Source organism: Pelodiscus sinensis, chromosome 19, assembly GCF_052426305.1.
Source record: "Pelodiscus sinensis isolate ZL-2025 chromosome 19, ASM5242630v1, whole genome shotgun sequence".
Classification (NCBI taxonomy): Eukaryota; Metazoa; Chordata; order Testudines; family Trionychidae; genus Pelodiscus; species Pelodiscus sinensis.
In genome coordinates this window covers 18568099-18586120 of record NC_143070.1, presented here as the reverse complement: position 1 = coordinate 18586120, position 18022 = coordinate 18568099, and the positions used below count along the sequence as shown (strand labels likewise).

Here is an 18022-nt window from a genome sequence, read left to right as displayed (position 1 = left end):
TGTGTTCCATGGCACACTGGTGCGCCGCAAGGCAGTCGGAGGTGTGCCACGGAGAACAACAGAGTTCAAAATGGCTGCCCTTAAAGGGGCAATTGATCTTTTATTTTCTTCTTGATAACTTCCCTCCCAACCCCCCTTTTTTCTCAACAAAAACTCCTTGGTGTTTAAGAAACACTGATCTAGATCACCCCCCATCATCCTGCTGTCTGCTCTTAGGCAGGTGTATCCAGAGGCTACCCTGAAAGAAAAGGAGTTTAAGAGAATGGATTCGTATGGGACAAAGGCCTATATCATTGTAAGTCTTTAAGTTAAGGTGTAAATGATCAATTATTATTGGCCAAATATGTTTTCTTAATTGGTCAGCAGTTTTCAAATTCACATACACATTGCCAACAAACAAACAAACAAACAAACAAACAAACAAACAAAAGGTTTGTGCAATAACTGGTGTTCTTCGAGATGGGTGTCCCTGTGGGTTCACAGATCCAGCCCCATGCTTGCCCATGGCCCGGGAGCCAGAGACATGTGAGCCATTTCAACTGCATCTATTTAAAGGATTCGCACCCTCTATCCCAGGGGCTCCACCCCTTTCATCCACAGCCCCGCCCCTGCCCCTTTGAAGTGGTTTTGCTCAAAAATTATTGCCCACCTCTGATCTGTGGGATGATAACTACAGGAAGGTTCTACACTCTTGCACCTAGGTTTTGTGGCTGTAACCACTCTAGGGATCACTTTTCCGTTTTTGAGACACTGAGGGATTTCCCTACTTGGTATCTGTGCAGATGAAAACATGTGGGGAGTTTTCTGGCCGGAACTTTGAGGCTATTTATGGTGGATCGAGCCAGTGAGGCGGGTGCTTAAAACAGGTGGTGCAGGAGCCTGGCCTGGCATGAATGCAGTCTAGAGTTGCTCTTGTAAACTCTAATTGCTGAGTTGAGGCCAAGTGAGATTTTTACTTGTTTATTTGAAACTCTAGAGTCTAGAGTTTTGAACGGAGGCTTGTGCGATTTGTCTGAAGCACTGTTAGTTGCATCGATGGCACCACTATTAGACAGTCATCCAGATATGGAAAATTGCCACCAACTGCACCTTTGAAAATACTCTTGGGACTGCTGCTAGGCCGAATGGTAGCACATGATATTGATAGCGTTTACCTCATAGATTGAAACATCGAAATTTCCTGTGCGCCGGGTGAATTGTGATGTGAAAAAAAGCATCTTGTAGGTCAAGAGATGACATCCAAATTCCTTTTCCCAGTGATGAGATTATTTTTGGTAGCGTAACCACTGTGAAGTGTTGCTTCCTTAAGAATTTGTTTAGGTGCCGTAAGTCTGAAATGGGCCTTCACCCCTCTGTCTTTTGGGGAGTTAAAAGAAACAGGAATAAAATCTCTTTCCCCTGTGTTGAGCTGGTCCCTGCTCTAAGGCTCCTAGATGAAAGAGGTTGTGTATCTCCTCTGGTCATTGCTCCTTTGTTGGCGGCTGTATGTGGATAATCGAGAGCAGTGGTCCTGTTTCTTTTTGGGTTGTTGCCCATCCATCCCGCAGGTTTTGAGACTTGCTCTAGAATTGTTTAATGTGTGCAGTGTTGCATCCATAGTAGCAGAGAAGAGTTTTTGCCTTTCAAAATCCTCTACTGTTGTCTGTACTTCTTAGGAAACCGGGAGAGGTGCAGCCAAGATGCTCGATGCTTTACCCCAGCAGTTGCTAGTGATCTCCCTGTCTCCTTATAAGTTCCCATTCACTCTGACGTGTACACTCAGGGGCAGGTCTTCTTTCCCTTTTGTCTGTGGCTGATTTAAGGAGTTTTGTGATGTGAGAACCGCTGACATCAACTAAAAAGCTGTAAACTGTAAACAGGGATGGGTATATTTATAAATATATATTATTTATATTCAGGAGAAGACTGAGAGGGGACATGATAATAGGTTTCAAGTATCTAAAAGGGTGTCACAAGGAGAAGGGAGAAAAATTCTCCTTGGCCTCTGAGGATAGAACAAGAAGCAATAGGCTTAAATTGTGGCAAGGGAGGTTTAGGTTGGACATTAGGAAAAACTTCTCAACTGTCTGGGTGTTCAGGGTCTGTCCTTGTCATGGGCCCTGGGTATCTAAATAAGCATCTAAGGCTATGGGAAGAAAACCGGTCGACAATTCCATTCCTCTGGCTCGCTGGAATTCACAACCATAAGAGCAAAGCTCATCTGGGAAGGAGACAGAACGTTCTCTGCAACTATCAAGGCTGATTCCCCACTCTGGCATGATGAACGCAGAAGTGGGGGCCTGCAAAAGCACCCCAAAACCTTATCTCTACAGGTTTTGGTACAAAAACTTCCCCCAAAAATCCTAATACTCGGACTTTGGAGAATAAAAACTGCTGCTACCAGCCAGGGGAGAGATCACTTGGGAAAGCTCAGCCCTGAAGTAAAACCAGGACACAAAAATTAACCAATACTGGTTAATAAAAAAAAGAAACAAACTTTTATTATCAAAACAAAATCACAGTTACAAGCATAGTTGGAATGGCTAGATGGTAAGAGCCACCAATTAATATACTCATGAGAGATCCCCCCGTGGGGCCAAAACTTAGTTACAAAAGAGAGAAAAAACCATTTCTAACAGCACAGACATCAGATCCAAATTCCCAAACCAGAAAATTTATCTAGACTTTACCCTACTGACACATTATGCAGAGGATCATCTGATGAAGTGGGTCTTTGCCCACAAAAGCTTATGCTCCTACACTTCAGTTAGTCTATAAGGTGCCACAGGACTCCTCGTTGATTATGCAGAGTCTTTTTCTTGGAGAGAGACATGTCTTCTTGTCTCCCTCAGTATCTAGAGAGCAAACTGGCTCAGAGACAAAGGAGGGAAAAGTTAAAAATTCCTTTGTCTCAGTTTGAAATCCCTACCTGCCTTACCATTGGCTGACCGGATCCTGGCTAGGTTAACGCCTTAGTCCCCAGGCTGCTGGCCAACCCTCATAGTTATGACAGAAATGAACATCCTGCAGAACTGAGGATCATCACAAACATCACCGTCTTCCACTCCAAGTGTAGGGCACATTTCCTTGACCTGACCATCTCTCATACAAACATTCATACCAGGTATATTATATGAAAAAAGCAAAACAAACCCTCCTACGCCTTACCAAACCAAGACGCTTGCTCCAGTGCACATTTCTCCCTCTGGGGAGGTGATAGAGAACAAACATGTGACAGATGTTAGTCACATTGCCCAATGCACTGCTAGAAGTCTCAGGTACTTTGGTGACGATTGTGGTCTACGATCCTGCATAGACTAGAATAGAAATGTGCAGAGGGCAGACATACACATGAGATTGCTCTTAGGAGTAGACCTCCTGCTGTACGCTCACACCTTCCTCTGTACTTGCCATGGCTGCAGAAACAGTTTATGCTTATTTGAATATTCCTGGAGCTGGTTCCTCTTCAAGGCCACCACAAGGATCTCAGCACTTCAGTAAGTGGATTTCATTTCTAATTTTTGCCCCAATGTAGTACCTCTCGTTTTACTTAGGACTCAATTTTTCTAAGGTATTTTTTGTTTGACTTGCAGCAGAGATAGCTCAGAGAAACAGTATCCAGAGTCAGGGAGCAGCTCTGTTCTTTATGTATGGCAGGGCTTAGCTAATGGTAAATCATTTACCGCTCTCTGCATATGGCAACTGGACTCTGTTAAAGGAAGAGAGTCCCCTTTAGTTTGTGAGTGCAGCATGTGCCAGAAAACTTCATAGCCTCTGAGTGTCTAAACATGAGAACATAAGTGCAAAAAGTACAGCTATGACACCCTTCCTACTTATTTCATATATATTTGGAGGGAGCCAGCAAACTGCTGAGGTAAAAGTACAAAGTGAGTGGGTCATAGTTAGGGGGCAGAGAGCAGTACATGGGGTGAGCCTGAGGAAGAGTGAGCTCAGGCAATGTGGGAGGCTCATCGAACAGCATTAATTGTTTTATTATAGAGAAGGCTAAAATCCACATAGGTGTGAAAGAAGAGATGACATTAGCAATTCAGTGGAGAGCCCAACTATATGTAGAGGGAGATGGAGACTGTGGCAGATGGTAGGTACTGGTGAAGGGAGGGGGATTATTAACCCCTGTGTATGGTAGAAGTAAGGGGAGGGAAGCGTAGTATCTCTGAGGTATGTAGGAACCATGACCAGAGGAGAAGGAGAAGAAATGGAAAGAACCTGTCCAAAATGGGGTGGGTCGGTGGGAATGATAGGAGGAGTGAAGGGAACTTAATTGGCTACTGAAATGGATGCAAAACTAAGAAAGCTTTCGGGGGACAGAGAGGATGTGATCTGCTTGAGTGCAGGAGAGATGGCAAGTTATTGCCCTGTAGCTCCACTAAAGCCTGGAGACTCAGGAACAACTTAAAAACAACTAATAGTCCTGCAGCAGCTTAGAGACTCACAAAATACGTCACTGGAATATTGAAAATGCAAAGAGTTATGTGGATATAGTGTAACTTAAAGATGTAAAATGAGTATCATAATTTGTGATTACCCTCAAAATGAGTTTAAATCATTTACAAATATTGATAATTTGGAGACGGGGGGAAATATTTCAATATTAAATAGCTATTTTTAGAGTATGTTTTCCATAAGGACAGTAAGGCTACAGAGATACATGAGGGGTAACATTTTCAGTTCTTAAATGATGTAGGTGTTTCTAGAAAATCCCAGTGTAATAGAAAAAGTATTTCATCAAGTTGTATAGTAAGTGTGACGTGCTATTGTCAAACATACTATATATTTACAGGATAAAGTTAAAAAACAACAAATGGTCTGGTAGCACTTTATAGACTAAAAACATGTAGAAGTTTTGTTAGTCTATAAAGTGCTACCACACCATTTGTCATTTTTAAACTTTATACTGTACAGACTAATTCAGCTATCCCCTGAAGCTTCTATATATTTGCAGTTATACATGTAATTATGCAATTATTCTGGCTTTCTTCATCTCCTAAATTTTCCTTTTTTAAGTATATTTACAAATGTGCCATACACTAACACCTTGTGAGCATAACTGAACTATTGTACAGCTTCTGAAATGCCTTCCTACAGAAGTACTTGATAGAATTTTATTAAGAGCTGATAGTTTCCAACAGATCTTGCTTTGGCATCTGTTTAAATCAAAGTAAAACCTAGCATAATATGTGGCTATCGAGTTACATTTAATTCTTGTTGTGAACCAACATGAAATTGTATCCATGCACTTTAGATATGTTCAGACAGGATTGGATATACTCTTAAAACATTAAAGAGTTCGATTCTGCTTGTTACATCAGTGTAAATCCAGAGCCACTCCACAGAAATCAATGAAGTTGCTCCAAATTTACACCAATGTATCCAAGAGCTGAATTTGATTGTAAATGACTTCTTGAGCTGCAGTTGTATCATTGTGTTATGTTGAAGCCTGGCACTGTGTTAATGATTGGACGCTTAAGCCCCAATCCTGTAATGTGATTGGATCTCATCCTGATGAGTGGATCTTTGTTTGTACCTGTATAGAATCCCATTGAAGTGAATGGGCACAAGGGCCGACCCACACGGATGTCACTGCAGGACTGGGGCCTTAATTCATAGAGTCCAAGGCCAGAAGGGACCATTGTGATCATCTAGTCTGATGTCCTATATTATACAGAATTTGCCCAACGTAATTCCTAGAGAATCTTTCAAGGAAAAAAACATCCAGTCTTGCTTTTAAAATTCAGTGATCGAGAATCCACCATGACCCTGGGAAACAGTGTATTTTCAATCTTACAATCAAGCCTGCCAACAGGAGTGGAAAGCAGGGCCAAGGGCAGTTAACCCAGGATCCAGGGCCCTTTAAATTGCTACCAGATAGCCACATGGGGTGCTGAGGGTGGCACAGAAGGCTGGCTGCTCCAGCCCTGTTCCTTCCACCCACTCACCTTGTCCAGGGGCCTGGTGAGCCTGTGGGAACCCCTGCTTACAACTAAGGGCCTGAATCTCCAAATGCGTGTGGCTGGTGTGTAGCGTGGGAAGTCCCCAGACTTGACTCTGCAGATGGTGATGCAAAAGTTTAACTTCCTCCAGTGAGCCATTTTGCTGAAGCAACCACATGTACATGTTGCAAATTATACTGTGCTCAACTCTTTTCAGAATCAAGGCCTAAGGCTGAAATTAAAATTAACTGGTCTCCCACGCTGTTGTTAAAATCATGACATCACAGTATTGACTTTTCAGAATTAGAAGTGGAAGACGGATTCCAATATAAGGAGGAGTTTAATCTTTCCATTTCTTTTTCCTAAAAACCCTTCTCCTTTTAGCTTGAAATAATTTGTTAGTCCAAAACTACAAGGTTATTTTCCTTAGAAACTTTAAACACAATTTAAGAAGCGCTTTTAATATATGGACAGAAAACACAACCACCACCACCACCATTAACTATTCAACATTAAAACAAAAGGGAAAAAAATATGTAACACTTTAAAGACTAACAAGATAGTTTATTAGGTGATGAGCTTTTGTGGGATAGACCCACTTAAAACTCATCACGTAATAAACTATCTTGCTAGTTTTTAAAGGACTACCTAATTTTTTCCCCTTTTGTTTCAGCAAGGTCAGACTAACACAACTACCTCTCTATTACTATTCAACATTAAGTAATATGAAATGTGTTATGTTGTGGTGCCAAGAGTTTCTAGATAAGAGCAGGGGTTTAAACTGGATGACTCCTGAGGTCTCTTCCAGCCCTAGGAGTCTATGATTCTAGGGGTCACTGTATTAGGTACTCAAAATGGATAGATAGACCAGACAATATTTTTCACTTTTCAAAAATTCCTTCCATAGTTTTGTCCACTCAGAACTTCAGAAGAATTAGCTCTCTGAAGTTCACAGAAGTGAACTGAATGGGGTCTCTATGAAAAACCTCACAAAGATCCACTTTTAGGACCAGAAGGCCATAGTTTTTGCATTGACTCAGAATTAATTCTGGTTCCAACAAGCAGAAATGTAACTCTCCTGCCGTGAGGATAAACGTTATGAGTATCATCCATTTGTAACAAAAAGTGAGTTTCTAACCCTTTCCCTGGCCTGGAGAACATAATTTGAAAATGTAGAGTGAATTAGATTTTTGTTAATAAAAAAAACACAGAAGATTACCAAGATTATGGGACTTGATGACCTCTCGAGGTCCCTTCCAGTTCTAGTGTTCCATGATTCTATGAAAATCAAGATACTGAGCCATTGTAATGGCACCATCACTTCTGTGTGAATTTGGATGTTACCTTAGAGCAGTGGTTCTTAACCTTACTGCAGCCTACACCCCTTTGATTCTAAAAATACATTCTCGCACCACTATTTAAAAATCGTTGAAGTAGGTCAGTTCTTTAAGCCTCAGATATATCATAAAAATCTGGAATGTCTCGCACACCCAGAAAGGGCATCTTGCACCTCCGGGGGGTGTGCACCCCGGGTTAAGAAACATGACCTTAGAGCAAGGGTGGGCATCAAGCGACCAGGTTTGTCAGGGTTAGCTCTTGGCAGGCCGCCAGGCACTTTATTTACCAGCACATCTGCAGGTAAATGAAACATCTGGTGGCCTGCAGGGGCTAACCCTGGCAAACCGTGTCCAGCCCTCAGGATGCTCACTGCCAAATAGAGGAATGGCTCTGTGTGTAGCTCACACCTGAGTAACTGAGACTAGACTCAGGCTCACTGGTTTCATTTCACAACGTAATTCTTGGGGAAATATCAAAGCAATACAATATTCTAGCTGGGATTTTAAAAGAAGCCCAAGGAGTTTCAGCCAACACGGAAGCTCCCCCAAGCTACTTTGAAAGTTGCAGCCATAGTAATTAGGGGAATAATAAATCTACCTGTATGGTCCTTGAGTGAATGCCAAGTACTCACTAGTGGATTTCACAGAAGACTGAATACAAAAATCAGCAATCAAAGGAGGCAACAGCCTATTTATCAGATGGAAATAGCAGTGGGAGGCCTGGGCAAACTGCCATTTTCAGCATTACCTCCTGCAAAAAGCAAAAAAAAAAAAAAAAAACCCCACAAAAACCAAAACAAACAAACAAACAAAAAACCCCAAACCAACCCCAATTTTTTTATTGAAAAACAGTTTTAATGGAAATTCTCACCTGAATCATTTACAAACTAAGGCCCTGCAAACACTTACTTTTTTCTCACATAAACGATCCTTTTGAAGGCAATGAGACCACGTACATGCTTAAAGTTAAGTGCAGGCACAAATATTGTCACCTCTGTGTTTATTCTAATACCACATCTACCCTATGCCAGAAATTCAACTTAAGATACACAACTCTGCTACGAGAATTGCCTAGCTGGAGTCGATGTACCTTAAACCAAATTTCTGGGGGAGCCCCACTGCAGGAATTTGCTGTGAGAAACTCTCCCGTTGACTTCCCTTTTCTCCTCACGACTCCAAGGAACACTGGGGCTTGGGGGAAGTTGCACTCCACAACTCCTAGGAACACTAGGGTTGATGGGGATTCCCTCAGCATTCCATTTAGTGGGTTTTTACTAGACCCACTAAATCGAACCCTGGAAAATCCATCTCCAGAGCATTGATCTTCCCAGAAGTATAAACAAAGCCTCAGTACACATTGGACCCTGGCCTGTTTTCACAATGGGTATTTTCCTTGGGGTAATGTGTTTATTTACACTGTCTACACCAGATGGTGGAGCAGAAGTGGTCACAAATACAAACAAACCTCTCTTAGGCCATGTCTGCACTGTAGAGTTTTTTTCAGAAAAACAGACATTTTTCCAAAAAAACTGTAGTTACGTCCACACTGCAAGTGTGTTCTGTCAATAGTAAATTGACAGTCAACTGAAAGAACAGAGGGGTTTTCCGGCATTGATAATCCTCATTCTACAAGGGAGAAACCTTTTTGCGAAAAGGCATGTGCGGACGGGGAAGAGGGAGATCTTTCGAAAGAAGAGGAAAGAGGAAAAAGCACAGGTGCCCTGGTGGCCACTCCACGCATAGCAATGAGCAATCACAGCTTACATGCAAGAGAGCGTCCATTCAGTCTGAATACGCTCTTTTGAAAAAGCAGATCACTTTTTCGATGCACTTTGGCAGTGTGGACGCTGTCTTTCGGAAGAAGTTTTGTCGGAAGATCTCTTCCGGAAAAGCTTCTTCCGAAAGAAGCCTGTGGTCTAGATGTAGCCTTACAGGAATCTCAGCCCTGAAGCAACGCTGCTCCAAGATGTGACTCTAGTTAGGGAAATTAAGGCAGAAAGCACACTTCCCCACTGATGCAAGAACTCCCCCACAAAGAAACTGTCCCACAAAATGAGCAATAAGGTAAGTCTTCTTCAGAATGCTCAGACACTGAGGAAAGGAATTGAGCGGATTGTGTGTAACAGCACCACCTGGTGACATAGGGTCAAATTGTGTCAAAACAGAACAGGGACTTTAGAAGTTAGAGCATGGAGGAAGGGAGAGGGAGACCAAAGCGGGTGGTCACAGGAACACAAGCTGGCCCTGTGGGTTGACAATTTGGAGGCTTCATGGCTGTTTTAAAATGAAGTAACCTATATTAATGTATCATTAGCAGGCCACTTGCTTAGCTGTTATTATTAGGCAGTTTACAGTGGGTGTCATGTTACCAGGGAACATAAGAAGGGATCTGAAGCAGGGCCAACCACGCATAAGAGATAATAAAGTGGAAAAAGGCATGATGATGCTTCTGGGAGGAAAAAACGAGTGAAAGAGGCTGCCATTGTTAAAGCTGCCCATAGTGTTATGTGCAGAGGAGTGGATGTCCCTTGGCAGAACGCTGCAATAGGCACCAAAGAAAAACAAGTTTCATTGTTATGTCTCACACTGAGGTCTTAGGGTGTTTCTCCAAACAATGTCTTTTATAGGTTCTCCTCCATGTCCCTGGTGGCATCATGTTGCTGTGGGGGCCGGATGGGCAGGGAACTTCTTCCTGACAATAGCTGTGATAGTGCTGGGGGTTTGGGGTAAGTAGTGCCCACCTATTTATCCATTTGGGTTTGATGCTGCACCATGAATTCTCTGCTCATCCCCAAATCTGAATGACATTCCCTTCCCGATTCCAGTTGGTTTGTGAATGAACTTGCAGGCATTGCCTCGCCACCAGGGGAAAATGTTCCAGGATCAACCTGCAGTGAAGAGGCGGATGCATGAAACTCGTGTGATGCAGCTACAGCAGATTCACTATTACATGTAGATGGGAAGACAGAAATGCATCATTCTATACTGTATAGTGAACGGGAGTCTCTCTTCCTCTGTTCTCTCTCTAGCTGTGATGGATATTACACTGTCTGATGATTTTACACCCAGCATAGTTGGTTTTTTTCATTGCCATAGAAGTGCTTTTCATTGATGCTGATGCTCTTTTGAAGTTTCCCAGTTGCGTGTCTCTTGTGAAGGACGGACCAGGGTGGCTCTGAATACATCCGAGAAGAGTGAAAGCAGAATCGTCAATTGCACTGAATGCAGCTCCAGCCTGGAGGATTTCCGGTCCCGCTTGAAATCAATTCTATGTGAACCCCAACATGGCAGCTTGGCAGGTAACCGCACTCCTACTGCCCCAGAGCTGTGAGTCACTCTTCCTTAAAGAGTTTGCAGCACGATCGCTGTGACTGAAAACCAGCCACCATAAGAAAAGAACCCTGAGCCTGAAACACAATAGACCAAATTCACATTCATACTGAGACCCCTTTGTGAACATTACTCCAGTGCTGTGATCTCCAAGCATTCAAAAACCATGAATGAGGCCCTAACAAGCCTGAGGCTGGTTTATTTTAGGAAAAGTATACCGCCTGGGTTGTTTCTAGTTGAATTCTGGTTTCTGTGCCTTTTGGTTGCACCTGGGTTGTGCTGTCAATTTTTTTTTTAATTATGAGGCTAAAAGCTTTCTTTAATGAAACTGAGTCTCCCACAATCCCATGACTCCAGGAGCTGGGGCTTAAAAGGAAATACCAAATTTCACGAGACGCCTGATAAAAACATGACACCTGGTAACATAACCCCCCTTCTCACTGTCATTTTGGCAAATGATGGGAATCAATTTTCTTTTTTTTTAGTCAAAGTGTTCAGGACGCAGAAAGCTGATTCAACAACTAGAAAACTTCAGATGAAACAAGGGTCCTGTCAGAATTTTGTGTTGAAAAAAGGCAACTTTTTGTCAATCAACATTTCCCCTTTTCCTCTGTCTCATTTGCTGGGCGCCAGATAAATGCGGCGGCTGCCTTTTTCTGTGCCAGTAGGTACATTTCGTTCTCCCTGCTGTCTTGCTCCTCTTTGTGTATCTCCGTGTGTGTTTTATCCTGTGTTTGGATTGGTAGCTCTTTGAGGCAGAGCTCGACTTACTTCGTGCATCTATGTAACACCTAACCCAATGGTTGTGACCTCTCTGCCCTACTGTAATGTGAATTACTGATTATTGTTGAGAAGCTTCGGAAGGGTAGTCAAGTTAGTCTGAACTGGAAAAACTTTGGTTTGTGTTCTAACCAAAAGGATCAGAAGTCAGGGCCCTGCTATGCCAGGAGCTGTACAAAGAACACATCATAAAAGACCATCCCTGTTCCCAAAGAGCTTCAAATCAAAGTAAAATAAATACGAATTCTCAGCTGTTTGTGCAGAGGAGCAACAGTGACACCTAATGGTCAGAGTAATTCCCATTGCTAAGCGCACAAGCAGTTTTAATCTTTATGCTTACTATATATTAGAGAAAACTTTTCCTGAGGGGCGAGCTGTAGAACTCATTCCATAGGATGTTGTGATGGCCAAAACTGTCACTGGGCTCAAAAGAGAAATCAGTCCATCAATGACTGGGAGGGAAGATGCTCAGGGATGCAACCCCATCACTGGTGTGATGCAAAACCTCCGACTACCCGAAGCTGGGAGAGAAAGTTGGTTGGATCGCTTCATAATTGTCCTGTTCCATAAACTCCAGTATGGACCATTTTCAGAGACAGGATACTGAGCAAGATGAACAATGGTCTCACCCAATATGACAGCTCTTGTGTTCTTCATCATCCCTGAGGACCTTGCTTTTAGATCTCAGCTGAACCATGGCAGTAGCAGTGTTGTAGCACCTCCTACTGCCAGGCTGGGGCACTGGGTGCAGTCCTGCCTTTGTCCTATCCCAGTCTCAGGGTATGTCTACACTGCAGAGTTTTTCCAGAAAAACCGCTGTTTTTCCTGAAAAACAATACTTACGTCCACACTGCTATTGTAGTCTATCAACAAAAAGTCGAAAGAACGGAGGGTTTTTTCCGACGGCAGTAAACCTCATTCTATAAGGAAGAAGCCTTTTTCCAAAAAGGGCATGTGTAGACATGGAAGAAAGTAGTTTTTTTTTGAAAGACGAGGCCTCCAGGAAGAAGTACAGGTGCCCTGGTGGCCACTCCATCCATAGTTATCACAACTGAAATGCACAATAGCGTCCAAGGAATGTGGACGCTATCTTTGTGGATGCACATTGCTTTTTCGTTGATTTTTGCTGTGTAGACAGTCTCTTTTGAAAGAAGTTTTTCCGGAAGATCTCTTCTGGAAAAGCTTCTTCCAAAAGAAGCCTGCCATCTAGACATAGGCTGGTAATCAGTATTATTTGTTTCCACATGGGAGACCCAAAGGAATTCAGAGTATAGGCTGAGCCTGTCTCTGTTCCGTTTTTCTGAGCTGATGTGACCAAACCTCACTGAACAATAGTTAATGCACCAATCCGGAGACAATCCCACCCAGAGATGCCTGCCTAGCACCCAGAATTTGTGACTGAGTTAGGCTGTGTCCAGACTCAGGGGTTTTTTCGGGAAAAGTAGCCTTTTCCCGAAAAAACTTCCCCTGCGTCCAGACTCAAGCCGCGTTCTTTCGAAATAATTTCGAAAGAACGCGGCTTTTCTTTCAATGGCGGTAAACCTCGTTTCACGAGGAAGAACGCCTTCCTTCGAAAGCTCCTCTTTCGAAAGAAGGCGTTCTTCAATGTAAATAGGGCTTCCTCGAAAGAGAGCATCCAGACTCGCTGGGTGCTCTCTTTCGAAAAAGCGGATTGCTCTTTCGAAAGATCCGCCTGCAGTCTAGACGCGATCTTTCGAAAGAGGCTCTTTCGAAAGATGCTTTCGAAAGAGCCTCTTTCGAAAGAAGCCTGCAGTCTAGACATAGCCTTAGAGAAGATCTTTAGCAAGAGAGCAACTCTGTGTACAGGTTTTGAGTGAATTCTCTCCTCTCTGGCCTCCCAGCTCCCATCGCTCCTTTACTACAGCGTGTCCTGTTGTTTACATGCGGGCCCCTGAGAAAAGCCCTGGTTAATACCATTAACTCTGAAAGTTTTACACGGCTCTAGGGGAAACTTCCGCAATATCCAGAACTACAGCTGATATACTGCAAACCTAGCTCATGAAACATGAAAAAAAATGTGATGTCCTTTGAAGAAAATATTCTTCCCCCTCTTTTCCAACAGGGGGAAATGTTAAGAGTAAGTATTGATTTACTCTCCACAACAGAATGAAATCCTCCCTCACTGCTCAAAAAAATCAGTGTTTCCATTTTGAGTCCCCTTCCCTGTCAAAAAAATGTTAAAAAAAGAAAATAAATACTTGAATTTTGGTCCAAATGGCATTTTCCATTAAAAACAGATTTGACCAAAAGTTTTCAGCCAGCTGCAGTTTGAATGTTTTGAATTGACGACACCTCTGTTCCCATCTCTCCCTCCAGGGGATGCCGGGTGCAAACTCTGCCCCAGGGACTGGCTGCTGCGTGGGGACCAGTGCTACTGGCTGTCCAAAGGGAGTAAAAACTGGGTTGAGAGCTGGGACGACTGCTGGGGGAAGAGCTCGCGACTGCTTGTGCTCCAGAGCCAGGAGGAGCTGGTAACACAGCACAGGGGCACTAGAAGATAACTATAACTTCTAGAAGGACGTTGCTCGGGTCCTTAATTCAAATAAGTTTTGTTTTGCCTTCATTTACACCATCGCTCTGGGCTGTGACTGGAGATAAGGGGGTGAGATGCAGGCTGCCCTGGTGAGAGAGGACAACCCCAGCCCTCTCTCACCACAGCAGCTTGGGGCCAGATGAGAAACACCTCTCCATGGCTGGAGCAAGCAGAACAGGGCTCCTCTGGTCTGGGGGACCCCTTGGGGCTTTTCTTTTAATGGTGGGGCCTTCGGGACTCTGACGTGTGGGGCAGGGCCGTGGGCGGAAGAGACAGGGCCAGAATGGGGGTTCACCTGTTGCCCATGCTCCTTCGCCATGTCTCCTGTTCCCCCAGTTGACCAAACTCCACACCGGGGCGGGTGGGGGTTTCTCCCCTGCTGAGCACCTGGCTGATGGGCACATAGCTTGGAACCAGAACCCCACCGCTGCCCGCCTCACACTGCCCAGCTGGCTCCTGCAGTTTTGCACCCTGAGCCCTGCCGGAGAGCTCAGCAGGGCTCCTTACACACCCTGCAGATCTCACTCTGCCCTGACTGATCTCAGGCTGCTCTTGCAGCCCCTCCCGTCACCTGCCTCTTTCACCTGAACTTCTCCATCCAGGGGCACTTAGTCACAGGTGAAGCTGAACCCAGGGTGCCCTTAAAGGGCGAGTTAGCTCAGGTACCAGTAAGTTCTGCTGGGACTATGGGCAGAGCCAGGGAAGCCAAGAACAGGCATTTAACGGGCGCACTAAGAGAATCTGAGCATGTTACAGCAAATTCTCCCTCCCCCTCTGCTTGCCGCTCACAGGACGCCATACAGAATGTTACACAAGTTGCAAACTCTGTCTGGGTTGGACTTAAAGTGACACCCCCCAGGGAGAAATGGAGCTGGACGGACAGCTCCCGGTTAGACCCAGCGCGGTGAGTGCTGCCTGTTTCCAGCTTGAGAAGTTTGGGGCAAGCGCTAGTGTGTAATTTGCTGATGTTACATGCCCAGCGTCTGTCTAAATGTAAAAGGCCGGCCTGAGTAGCTATGTCAGAGAAGGGCATTGTTGCTGTGCCAGCAAAGGCCCTAACGTCACTGCAGTTCTACCAACAGACGTGTGCTCCGAGCAGGGTAGCGTACGCGGATCAGGGGCACTGGTATAAGCTGTAGCGGTAGAAGCACATAGCTATGGCAGTAACTGTGTCTACACTAGAGGGTTCCCACTGTAGCAGCACCAAAACACCTCCTAGTGTAGACAAGATGAAGGATGCTGATCTGGCCCCCATTTCTATAGTATCTAAGCACTTCACACTCTTTCCCGTGTCTATCTTCTCCCCCTGCTGCCATGCAGGACAGAGCTATTAGCCCCATGCTACAGGTGGAAAAACTGAGACACCATGACACTAACACTGTGACTCACAAGCATGTTTAGGTGCCTAGGGTCTCAGTTTTTCTGCTTCCAGTGTTGGGGGGATGGGGGGAGGAGGGTTTTTAAAAGAAAAGTCGAGATGTAGACGCTCAGGGTGGCCACTTCCAATGAACAAACACTAAAGCACCAGCCTGGTGAGATTCCACCTAGATTGCACCTTGCCAGAGACCTCCCAAACTCATCTCATCTCTTGGGCTGTCTTCCCACCTGCAGCTCTGCAGGGAGGTGACAGAGACAAAGGACAACAGAGCCAAGCTTTCCCACAGAGCCGGGGGAAGAGAGACCCACCTTTAGGCCTTTCCTTGTTGCAGGGAACCACACTGACACTGTCTTTAATTTTGTAGCTTCCCCATCTCAAGCTCTGCTGCTGACAGCAGCTGTGGGAGTATAAAAGGCAGCCGGATTCAGTGGGAGACGTGTGACGCTGAGTTCAAATGGATCTGCCAGAAAGAAGCTGCCGTGATATAAACCAGGGGCCGGCAACTTTTTCAAACCACAGACCCAAACAACATCCAAATTCAGATGTCATCTGTCAACTTTATGGCAGAGGGCTGGGGATGTGGGGTGCAGGAGTTTGGGGATGTAGGCATATGAGGGACTCATGGAAGGAGCTTCAGGTGTATGATGATATCCCGTTACTGGATTTTAAGGGGAGCAGCCAGATCACTGCTGCACCCATGGGGGGGGGGCATGTGAGGTGTCAAATAAAAGCTTATGTTCTACTGATTCTGTGTTTGCTACTCATGTACTTGTGTGATGCCTATATGTGGAGTTATGAATATGGACTCCGTGCTGATACTGGCCTGCACTGCCTGTTGTAAAGGGGGATTGTCCAATTAATGACTGTTAATTAGCACAGTCCTAAGGACAATGGCTCTCAAGGTGCCCAATACACACCTGAGGAATGCATCTGGGAACATGAAAACCAGCCATGGCATAATGGCTGCCAGCATGTGAAACACAGACAGGTCACTTGACCATGTGACCACTCTGACTTGGGAGACCAGGCATGGATATATAAGGCCATGAGGTGGTCTCCATCTCTTACAATTCTGCCACTGACCCCAGATGCAGCTTTGCAAGGGACAGAGAGCTGGGAAGGGTCACTGACCCATCCTGACAAAGGATGCACACCAGAGACTTTTAAGCTAGCAGTTTATAACATCTCTGCTGAGAGACTGCACCAAGAACCTGGTGATTGGTGCATATAATGTATTCTCCTTAAAAGCCTTTCTTCTCCACCTTTCCTTTCTTTTATTAATAAACCTTTATGTTGTGTCTTGTGCAAGGGTTCTTGTGCAAGAAGTCTTGCGCAAGAAAACATCCACTCTGCCATGTGCATGCTGTGGTTTTGTGCAAGAGCATCCATGGCAGTGTGGACACTCTCTTGAGCAAGAAAGCTCTGGTGGCCATTTTAGCTATAGGGCTTTCTTGCACAAGAAATCCCTGCCGAGCGTCCACACTGCCCTCTTGCGCAAGAGCAAGGGCACCAAAATGACTCAGGCCGGCTCTGCGTTCGGGGTAGATGAGATTGGGATCTATAATTATAACCCCTCATCCATGGGTTAGGCCCGGGGCTGATTGTGGAACAGGGAGAGCTGGGATGTCTGAGGGGTTTTGCTCTGAAGCTTCCTGCTGGCAGGACTGGCAGCTGAAGCACTCGGTGTGTCTGGTTTGTAGCCTATTTGGGAAGGGCCTCCAGTCAGGGGCTGTAAGGAACCTTGATTTTGAGCAATTCGCCCGGAGCAGACACTCTCAGCGTGCCCAGCCCTGGCCTGGTCCATTACAGATGGGCACAGGTTTTGGATGTGGGGGGGTGCAGGCATGTTATGGCAGGGGACTGTGGGTGCAGGAGTTTGGGGATGTGGGAGTAAGGGGGCGCAGGGAAGGAGGTTCAGTGGTAGGATAGGTTTAAGGTTCGGGTGCTGGGGGTTCAGGAGTGTTATGAAACTGGTATTTTTGAAAAATATCATGATTTAAATAAAGCATGCACATTTTCCCTTTATTTAAAAAAAAAAAAACCCACCCAAAACCTTAATTGAGTTAAGGACCCAAGCAACACTGGAGAAAGCTGCTTGTAGTCAATATTTCTAACTCCACATTCAGTAAACCATAACCTTTCTAATTTGTACACCTGTGTCATTTCTGTTTCTGATTACCTAATGATAACTCAAGAGACCTCTCTTGCGTAAAATACATTTTCCTTATGCCATGTTAATATTATAAGTGTATTTCTATGAAGCATGTGAAGAAGGGCTCGTTTGGAGACTGGAAAAACATGGCTGGTTTAGTCTAACAAAATGAAGGCTGAGAAGAGATCTGACAGCGCTCCATAAATACAGTGGGGTGGGGGATTATTCAACAATTGGAAGTGTGAACAGCTCTTCTAGCTAAAGGATAGTCTAGATACAACAAATGGGTCTCACGTGATCAAGAGTAAGTTCAGACGAGATTAGCAGCAGGTTTCCTCCTCTTCAGCAGTTGGGAGTGGGGACACATCCACCCTCACTGGATTGGCCTAGTTAGTACTTATCCTACATTTGGTAAGGTAACTCCCTTCTTTTCATGTGCTAGTATATTTATGTCTGCCTCTGCAATTCCCACCCCATGCATCTGATGAAGTGCATCTTTGTCCATGAAAGCTGATGCTCGAATAAAAACGGTTGTCCTAACGGTGCCACAGGGGTCCTCAT

General features: G+C 44.7%; 1 protein-coding gene across 1 annotated transcript; it reads left to right on the top strand.

Annotated features, from left to right (window-relative positions):
• The first annotated feature begins 3233 nt into the window (after positions 1-3233).
• LOC112545217 (killer cell lectin-like receptor subfamily B member 1B allele A) lies at positions 3234-16858 on the top strand. The gene is made up of 6 exons (XM_025182879.3): positions 3234-3476; positions 9895-9993; positions 10399-10566; positions 13715-13869; positions 14723-14835; positions 15674-16858. The coding sequence occupies exons 1-6, from the start codon at positions 3392-3394 to the stop codon at positions 15795-15797; spliced, it is 744 nt and encodes a 247-aa protein (XP_025038664.3). The 5' UTR covers positions 3234-3391; the 3' UTR covers positions 15798-16858.
• The last annotated feature ends 1164 nt before the right edge of the window (positions 16859-18022 follow it).